This window comes from Leptidea sinapis, chromosome 33 (assembly GCF_905404315.1).
Source record: "Leptidea sinapis chromosome 33, ilLepSina1.1, whole genome shotgun sequence".
NCBI lineage: Eukaryota > Metazoa > Arthropoda > Insecta > Lepidoptera > Pieridae > Leptidea > Leptidea sinapis.
In genome coordinates this window covers 2,979,382-2,990,371 of record NC_066297.1, presented here as the reverse complement: position 1 = coordinate 2,990,371, position 10,990 = coordinate 2,979,382, and the positions used below count along the sequence as shown (strand labels likewise).

General features: G+C 33.9%; 1 protein-coding gene across 1 annotated transcript; it reads left to right on the top strand.

Moving 5' to 3' along the window:
* Positions 1–3,308: 3,308 nt before the first annotated feature.
* LOC126974791 (protein lethal(2)essential for life-like) lies at positions 3,309–4,105 on the top strand. Its single transcript, XM_050822472.1, has one exon. It carries the CDS (start codon positions 3,412–3,414, stop codon positions 3,946–3,948), a length of 537 nt encoding a protein of 178 aa, XP_050678429.1. The 5' UTR covers positions 3,309–3,411; the 3' UTR covers positions 3,949–4,105.
* Positions 4,106–10,990: the final 6,885 nt, after the last annotated feature.

The following is a 10,990-nucleotide window of genomic DNA, read 5'->3' as shown; positions in this document are numbered from 1 at the left end:
CACAACACAATGTTTTGAATGTAGCCGCGACTCGGCTTATATACCAAAGATTGCCATCTAGCGAGGAGTAGTTAGTTCTAGAAACAGTGACGTGTACAATGCATTTTATACCACGTCAGTGTTTACATTATGCGATAAGCTTATCATGGACTAAGAAATGCCTGGATTACGATGATAAAAAAAATTATTATGTTTTTTCACATAAAATTTAATGTGCATGAGGGAATAAATTTGTATACAAAATAAGTTGTTACTGAAAAGTGACATCTAGCGGCTAATAGCTAATATACCTTTGTTACTAACAAAGGTTACTAACCTACAACACTATAGAGTTACATTGGTTAGGTAGGTAGGTCATTCGTGAAGGACAATCAATACTCATTCCAGAATGTTCTTCACTCTTCAGTCTAGTACATTTTGCTGTACTTCCATAAATATAGTTAGTAATTAGTATTTTCTCATACTTTAGACATACCTCATCGCTTTAGACATACCTACGCATAAGTACCTACCTACCTACTTCATAAAAAAAATCGTTCTTTTTTTTAAATGAAAATAAGGTACGAGACGAGCAGGACGTTCAACTGATGGTAATTGATAAGCCCTACCCATTACAATGCAGTGCCGCTCAGGATACTTGAAAAATCCAAAAATGAAAGATTATTGAAAATCCAGTTGCTTTGCAATCAATTCAATTTATGTAAATGGTACAGGAGGATAAATTTATGTAATTGTAGGTGGATATGATTATATTGCTATGTGTTATTAAAAACTGAACAAGTACGACGCAGACTCGCCCACCGTGAGTCCCGTACATATTATTATTACGTACCTACCTATTTTCATATTTCTACTGTGCCTATATAAAATCTTATAAAAAACGGAAAAGGCTACTTTTCATTCCTTGTCATAAATCAAAAACTATAGGTAGCTACTTACATCTTAAAAATATTTAAGAATCTATTTTATGTTTGTGCTAATTAATTCAAAATTAGGACCGCCGTTCCTTCAAGGGTCTTTATGCAATGCATAAATACCCTGTTTTGTATGATTTAATTACAAATATATTTTTGAGACTTTTCCCTATACTTAGTATAAGACGGTATTACTCGCCAAAGTTTTGATTCCCTTGAGAGTGTCAAAATAAAGGTACGTTTTACGCCGTATCTTTTTTTACGTGAACTTAAAAGTTTGATTTTTTTCACAGCTTCAAGAGACTGTGGACTTGATATTGATATTTGTACATCGTTTCAATTTCAACACGATCCTCCACGCGCTCACGAGATAAAATATGGTCTCTATAGAATGGCGGATGGACTATGAATGATTTCTAAAAATGAATCACTTTTTGAAAACTCCAAAATAATTGTTTTCTTTTTCATTCATTTAAAGATTCGAATGCTTTTTAACCGACTTCGAAAAGGAGGAGGTTCTCAATTCGATCGGTATTTTTTATGTATGTACACCAGTACACCTGATTTACGTAATTCTTCTTTAGTTCGATGCGAAATAGATGCCATTTGGTCCCATAAAAATTTTATATAGTTCGGCCCAGTAGTTTTCATTTTATGAAAATTTTGTCTACGTGGATGATATAATTGTTTTTTGTGTACGGCCTTTTTAGGAGTTGTCATTCAGGTTGATTATATATTACTATTAACTGCCCCTTAAAAGTAAAAAACAACTACGTTCAAAAAAACCGACTTCAAAAACTAAAAAGTATCAAATAACCAAAAATTTAATTTAATACACCCCTTATACAAACCTTTACCTTTAATATTAATAAAATTTGGTAGAAATTAAGCTGGAAGGGGTCCAACAGAACCAGCTAATTTTTGAAAGTGGTCTATGAGAAAAAGTTCTGAGAACCTCTGATTTAAATTGTATATTCATTTATAAACAGCTCAAAAAAGGAATCGGTACCTACCTACCTACTGGGAGAGACATCAATAATTTTAAGACAGTAAAATCCATTTATGTTTTTACATAAATGGATTTTACATATAGATAAGTAGGTACCTAATACCTATATCAAGTAATCATTGTTGAATGTTGTTCTGCATAGTGATACTACCTTAATAGCGTTATTATTCTATGGATTCAACAATTACAGCAATTCAAATAATGAAGCAAACTTAGCCGGTTTACTATATTGTAGCCAATAATGGTTGACCTCTAAGAGGCGTCCTAACACAGCTTCAGATCAATAAATGTTGTTTCTCATCATAATAACAAACATACACATACGTATACCTAGAAACTGCTATCTGATCAAATTTTAAACCTAAAGTTCGACAACATTCCATAGAAGCGTCTCGTCTGCTACTTTCATATAAACACGCCGCTGCATACTAGGTGGCGCTCAACACAAAAATATTCTTAGATAGAATATCTATCTTATAGGTTGGCATGTCTGCATTTATGTAAAACAATTAAATATTAATTAATAATAAAAACAATATTAACGACCTTGTTAGCTTAACAATTTTAATTTAGATATAAAGTTTATGCATAAATATTATTGCAACATATTGTCGTCTATTCAATTAAAAAATTTTAAGCGTGCTTTTATATGCTCTATTCCTTTAGGTCTTCTTAGGACTCGAATTATTGAGTGATTGCTATTCCCACGTTCATGTGGAAGCCAAAGCCAAATTGGCTTCAATGGGGTATTGCTTTCAACTCTGGTCTGGGGTGCACCCAGTATCAGTTGGAACCATTTTACCACAACCTTAAATTGTCAGAAATCCAGTGCCAGTAGTAAGATTTATGACTGAGAAATTTTTTAATAAAACGTTTAAATTTATTTATAAATAATGTCTGAACAGCGACCGCGACTTATCTTATGAACCCTTCTAGAATTATTTACAAGCAATCCCTTATTTCTTGTGTTATAATAATGAAAATCAGTATTGAGAGCAAAAGTTTGTAATTTTTTTTTATAAATTACTGACAATGAAGAGTAATAAAATTTATTTATTTAAATTTAATAGCACGAACAGCTCTCTTTTGCAAACACCATATCAATGTCAGTATTTTAATGCAATTTCAATAGAATGAAAAGCTAACAATAAAATTTAGATCCGCACGAAAAGTGGCGACACAAAAGTAGTATGTATAAAATTAATTGCAATCTACTACTCGATAAGAGATGGCGCTGCATCAGTAAATTGTAGTGTTTTAAATAAGAAAGCAGTAGTTCGAGAATATTCTCGAATAATCGCGGTGTAATTTTTATCTTTCTAGAAGATTCTCCTCAATACTAGATGGCGCTAAGCAATAGTATAAAAGCGGCGCCGGCCGGCGTATTTGACAAGTTTAATTCAAAGCGCGATACGATACGCATCTTAGTGCAAAAGCTCTGCGAATACACAGTGACAAAGTAAAAGATTTGATTTACAGTTAATAAAAATGTCTCTGCTACCATTTATTCTTGGCCACGATCATCCCCATCGCCTTTACGATCAGGATTTTGGCTTGGCAATGACGCCCGAAGATTTACTGACTGCAACAGTTGCTCCTATGTTATCCCGGGACTACTACCGACCATGGCGTCAATTGGCTGCCGTAGCTCGTGACATCGGGTCGACCATCAAGTCCGACAAAGATAAATTCCAAGTCAATCTAGATGTGCAGCATTTCAAGCCGGACGAAATCTCTGTGAAGACTGTTGATGGTTATATTGTCATAGAAGGCAAACACGAAGAAAAGCAGGACGAACACGGGTATGTAACCCGACATTTCACACGTCGGTACGCTATTCCAGATGGTTGTAACCCTGACACCGTCGAATCACGATTGTCTTCTGATGGTGTGCTAACTGTGGTTGCTCCGAAGGCTACACCAGCAGTCCAGAACGAGAGGAGCGTCCCTATATCACAGACGGGGCCTGTGAGGAAGGAGATCAAGGACCAAACTTCTCAAGCCAGTGCTAACGGTGAAAAGTGAATTTCAGAGTGAAATTCTGTGCAGTATTAGTGTTTTTATTTTATGTATAAGACTGATTCCATTTTGTAAGATTTCATTTCGTAAAAATGCATTGATGTAACCAAACCGTGTAACTTTTAATTTTTGTAATGGTTAATAAATGTCGTTTTGTTTGCAATTATTGTTTTTTTTAATCTTGTATGCTGAGTATCTCGTTTTGGGTATAATTGACTCGAGATCTCGTAAGCGCAAGCAAAATTCAAATCAATCTGATCACAATAATTTATGTGGGGCACTACTGTTCATTAAGTGCAACTGCACTGAATAGTGAATACTGATATGCTTGTCGTTTGGCTCGTGTAAGTGCACGAATCCTGCAATAAAATATAATGCTACAAGTTTCATACAGACTTGTTACAATAAAGAATTGATTTCTAAAAGGTGAAGTAACTAAATGATATTCTAGAAATCCCAGATATTCGAATTAATGTTTTCAGATACCCATGTTTCAAAATATGTTTTGAATTCAGATAACTTAGCTTCAAATTGATATAAAATTATATACTAGCGTGTAGACGATTTGACAGCACGATAATGCGATTTGTATATCCACTGGACTTAGCGGCTGCCAAAGTGCTTATGTGAATGTTTGATATTCGCCATTTTGACGTTGCTGGCCATAGCGAGAGTCTGCACTACTAAATCTAGTTATGACGTCCTCTGCTAAATAAACATCAATAGATGGTGGGAAACTATTAACAACAAAAAAATTGTATAGGTACTTTTTTACGTTGATTCCTGAAGTATAAATAGCACGGAAATCGACCGAAATAATTTCAAAATGCAAAAAACTTCAGAGTAAGGCCTTGTTCCCACTATGCCGGACCGGTAGATCTGACGGAAACCGGACACCGGACAGAATGTTCACATTACACCGGATCCCGGATCTTCTTCGGTCTTATCCAACAGAACAGGTATCTCTTGGTCAAGCGTAATTAAAGTTTCTGCTTAAATGTCCATGCTACATGTCTTCTTTTATCAGAAAATGCGAGCCGAATCACGTGAGTGGAGCACGGGCGGGGCGAGCGGGGGACAGATGACGGCGCAAATTCGTTCACATTACTCCGGTCCGGTGGTTTTACTGGCATTTCGCAGTGACAAAACGCTCGGTAAAAATGCCGGGCTCGGTATTTTTTCCGGATCCGGCATAATGTGAACAGCTTCATATATATTCTTTAGCCATTAGCTCTTCCGGCAGTTTTACCGAACCGGTAAATCTGCCGGTCCGGCATAGTGGGAACTCAGCCTAATATACGCTACTCTCGCAGCCATTTGAATTATACGTCAAAATTGGTTCTCTGGACGCTCGCGAGTGGCGCTACAAAAAGGCACAAAAAATTTGCTGTCAAACATAATAAGGAAGAAGAGCCTGTCCAGTGGTATTTAAAGAGACCAGTGTTCTGAAATGAGGACAAATTAAACTAGAACAGAATAGAATAAATATTTATTGATAACAAACCATCACCACACATATATTAAATAGGTAATCCGGAATGAGTAATAAATTCTTAGAACTAACTAATAAAACTAATTAAATATTACATTTTCTTACTAAAACCGAAAAAGTAGGTAGTGTGCGGCAGTGAATGTGACCAAATCGAGCTAGCTCGGTAATATGCTGCACTGGCGTGGCGCCAATGTACTCGTAGCACTGGTTTTCAGTAAACCCAACTTGTATGAGTCCTGGAGTAGCAGCGACTAGTATTTTTTTTAATTAAAGTTATGAATATAGTTGAATAGAAATTAAAATAAGTAAATAAAGGCAGTATAGATATAGTTTTGTTATATTTATTCTTAAAAAAAATGAACGTAAATAGACAATCTAAATGTACGATTGAAAAATCTAAAAATAGGTGGTTATTAATAATAAATAAACGTTAATAAAAATTATGGTATAAGATTTAAGAGTTACAAGCAGTTACACAGGTTTATAAATGTCACTAAGTAGGTAATTTTTAGTTTTTATTTTGAAATTTTGTATGGTAGTTATTAGTTATTACTAATTTGAAATGGAGGTAGCAAATCATTCCAGCACTTGTTGGCTCGATACCTAAAACTTTCCCGAAACGCAGCAGTGCGGTGGCTAAGAATAGCTAAAATACGAAAAGCGGACCTCGTATCCATATTCAAAGCTTTATGCTGTCCAAGCCATTCTAACTTTTGATATAAGTATGTGGGTGTTTTCCAAGAGATTATGCCAAAGAGTAACACAGCCTTCTAATGCCTTCTTCCGTCTATTTTGAGTTCTTTTGCCTCTTTGAGGTATGGTGTAACGTGACTACGGGGAGGAATATTCCAACAAAATCTTGCGCACGCATACTGCTATTCTAATTTATTTGCTTCATGCACACGTTAAATTTTATTACTATTCATTTTTATATTAAGATTGTATCGCTCAATTGTGTTTAAGCTATTCTGTGTACCAAAAATCATATATTTTGTTTTAGCTATGTTGGGAATTAATGAGTTTTTCTCTGACCATTTGTAAATTTCGTTTAAGTCTGAATTAATTAAACTTATTACGTCAACTATGTCATGAGGATTGAAAGATAAATATAGTTGAATGTCGTCTGCATATATTTGATATTTACAGAACCTTATTTTTTGAAATATGGCCGGACTATACAAAATAAATAAAAGGGGGCCTAATATGGAACCCTGTGGAACTCCTCTTTTCATGTTACTACAATTGGAATAGCGATCTCTAACATCTTCTGTGATTACAACTTTCTGAGTTCTATCACTGACGTAACTATGAAACCATTGTATAGTATACTGAGTCCATAATAGGCTAATTTTGTTAGCAATAGAGTTAAATTTAAGGTGTCAAAAGCACTAGAATAATCAAGCAATACTAAAATGTTAATTTACCCACATCTTGAGCTGCCAGAATGTTGTCCACTACATCTAAGAGTACGGTCCATGGACCATGGTAAGTCTTTTCTTTCTGAATCCGGTTTGACCTTCTGGTAAAATTGAATAGGTTTCTAAATTATTTATTAATTGCTTATGTACATTTTTTTCGATTATTTTAGAAGGGCAAGGAAGAACACCAATGGGTCGGAGGTCTTTAAAGTCATCGGGGTTGTCTTTTTTTGGCACAGGACGGATAATAGCATGACGCCATAAGCCATAAGTTTGAAAATGTGTTAGTTTGGAAGGAGACATTTATGATACTGTGTTAGTACGGATAGTATTAAAGGCATTGTCAGTAGCAACATGTCAAGTGAAATATTGTCAATACCAATCGCGTGGGATTTAAGTTCATAAAGAGATTTAGGTACTTTTAATCCGACTTAGTTTGAGAGCGAACAGTTGCGTAACGACCGTTTTCAATAACCTATCTATCCTTAGTTTAACTCACTAGAGGTAGACAAATCTTTCCTTTTAAGCTTACTTATCAACATTTCAATAACCTATCGACATAAAGCATTGGACTTTAACTATGAATAGATAAGATCTTGTCATTAAACGGTGATAGCAATGTATCCGTAACTAGAGATACGTTATTGAAAATGGCCGTTAAGCGTAGTGGATTTCAGCTAACTCCTTTTTTACAATAATATAGCCGTTATCTGTCAATTACTACACGTTTCATACAATAGAGTGAATCGCTTTTTTCTTAGTTTCGCTAGGCTGTTTGGCGTAGGTCTCATCCCAACTGTCTCCATTGAGCTCTATCATTCGCAACACTTGTCCAATTTGGCCCTAATATTAATTTAAATGCTGTAATTAATCAATTTTAATGGACACTTCTACTTATACACAGATAATTCTTCTTACCTCTACCCTTCATAAGCTTGAAACACTACTGTGAAAATTTGACTATCGGAGCCTCCTACGAAAATTGGCCGATCTTGATTCCATATAATATGTAACGAGTGAAATGAAGTGAGCAGCGGGTGTCTGAGAGGTGGCGCTAGTGTAGCGGTCTGAAGTGTGAGGCGAGTAGTGGAGGGCGAGGAGAGGAGAGGGGTGGTGAAGGATATATATTATTATTACTTGCTGAGAGAGTATATTTGAAAGTTAAAAGTTATGATTGTAAAATCTGTACACAATACAGTGGTTTGTGTTGGAATTCTGTTTTAACTTTCCCTGACTACTTTACAAACAAATTTTTTTCAAAATTATTAATTTCAAATCGCTTTTAAAGGGACAAAACCAACAATTAGTTTTTCGTATTTTATCATATCTACCACGAACAAAAAGTTTTAGTATATCTAATATATATACTAAAAAAAAATTAATAATTTCTCTTGAAGATCTTTAATAGATAGAAATGAAACAAACAAAACATTTACAATTTCTTATATTTTTACATTCAGAAATAATAATACAGGCGGTTACATAAAATAAATAGGGTATTACATAGTCAAATGTGATGTACAAAACGATTAACATCTAGGGGGGAAGGCGACGATTCAAGATAAATATTTGAATGTATCGCAGGTCCTTCATGTCCAGTTAGCTTGACTCGTCGCCCCGTATAATACTAAACCTGTACATAGTTTTAGTCGTCGGATTGTGGAGCAAATATAATTCCGTTCGTTTACCTAAATTTGCAGTATTGCGTGCGGATCTGTGTGAATGAACGACATTTACAGTGCTTCACAACCTTATATACACAAATGAAGGGCATATGAGTAAGAAATCCCCAAAAGCACAAAAATGGTCTTACAATAAACCACAATAATTAATTTCCTAAGCTTAAATGCCTCTCTTAAATTTAGTTACAACCAGGCCGTTAATACTCGTATGTCGCATGAGATAATCATTTTTATGGACTAATGGATTGAAACTCAAACTCAATTATTGTTTCGATTCATTCAAAATAGATCCCGCGGGTTGCTTATTGAATTTTATCATGTACATTATTTGATTTTTGTATGCGATACAATCAAAAATTTAAATCAGAAACAAGTTCAACAAAACTACCAAATATATAAAAACTACATACATATTTAGTAGTTACATGTCATATCAAATAAAAATTCAGATAATTTCTAAAGAATTTTCATTATATTATATAGTTTTATAACTATAGTGTTAAGGTCATTTAATTTAATAAAAGATAAAATTATTAAGGAGACTCCACACAGGCACAGTTCAATGCGTGAAAAAACGCGATATAAAAGTTTATAAAGTTAATTTGCGTATTTCTAAGATTTACTGAAATATCGACTAAAGGATGAATTATTGAAAATCCCGGGATTGAAATGGTTATTAAACTTCGTTGTATGTATATAGTTATTAGTAACAAGTACTATTTAATTTAAATATTTTATTGCAAATGATAAACACTGCCTGTTATGACAAAAATCTGGTAACGGCGTCTTATTTAGAAATAGCTGCATAATCGTTTATACAACAATCTGTAACAAATGGAGTTGCAGAATAACACAATATTTTATTTTTATACAAACAATATAAAATCTAAAGCAGTAATCATTATAGACGGAAGCTAGAACCCGGTCGAGATGTATATTGCACTGTCATTGAAAATCAGCCTTACAGTAAGTAAACATAACATTAATGTGTATATAATATTACGTAAATGTGTCAAAAGCAATTAATTAGTTGTCATAAAACTAAAATGGCCGATCGTTTTACGTGTCTAAGAATATTTGAATCCAACAAACGTGAACAATTCTGTTTCATTTTGAATATACTTCATAGTTCGGCAGAATATCGCGTAAAGAATTTCCGAAATGTCAAAAATGTCAAAATATTTGCGTAATATGAGTCTTGACTCAAATCAAAAAGAATTTTGATAAAGTAGTAGTTAGTAAAACGTAATTTATTACTGTTTATGCTTTACCGCCTCATTTTGGTGTGGTGTAGCCTTAAGACATAAAATTTACCACAGCAATGGATAGTAATGGAACGCGTGCGGAAAGTGATTGCAACACCGGAGATTATAAAGTTTAATGTAAAATGTAAAAAACATATTCTTAGCAACGTAAAACATACGCGTGCCGGAGTAAATAATAACTGTGTCATTGGAAATAATAACATACTCGATGTGATATCTGATTAGATTCAACAAATACAAGAATAACTTATACAATAAGGTGTTCATTTACACTCAGTGTACGACACACGCAAGATTAAATATCATTCAAACGTAAAATCTAACTCAAAATACACATAATGCCAAACCTCTTTATTAATACACAGCGTAGCGGTACAATGGTGGCATGAAAAAAAAACAAAGGTAAAACTACTTACCGTATCTAATAATAATAAAAAAATATCTAAAAATTTAAGAAAATAATTTTACTGCTTGGGCTCAACGTGTGACAAGTAGGCATCAGTGCCTACGCTAGCACGCAGCTACTAGATTACTTACAGGTTGCTCCGAAATTATATTATGGAAAATACACGGTTAAGTTGCTCTACCCATGCCTTCATTATGTTTTGCCACAGTAGCTCCACGCTGTAAACACTGGAAAGGCTACAATATATTTACTGACAGCTTGTTTTTGTGCCACCTTTAGGCGCCACCATGAGTATACAATGAAGATATTTTGACATGGAACCATAGAAGTAGTATTAGTTCCAACTACACTCACATTAACTACAAATTGTTATGAGCGCCAAAATGGCGTACACCTAACCGAATCAGTTTACTTTACGGTAGCCTGTCCAGAACATATGTTAGGAAAACAATGCGCTTAAAATTAAATATATTATATATTTATATTTTAATCAGAGACTAGAAAAAAAGAAACCCCAAATTTTTAAGGAGTTTGGAGGCCAACAAGCCAGAGGCAGATATATTTTTTTAATCAAAAACGAGCCAGCTATAGCATGCTCATAAACTCTTTATACATCTAAATAAGTCCATTGAATTATTTGGATGATTTTACTAATATTTGATACATTTGACACGAAAATGACGTGATATATTACCATTGCAAAAAATAATTCACCGTTCTTAAAAACAAACTAATCAGTATGGATGAAAAAGCAGTTTTTAATATATCAAATATATTGATGTTAT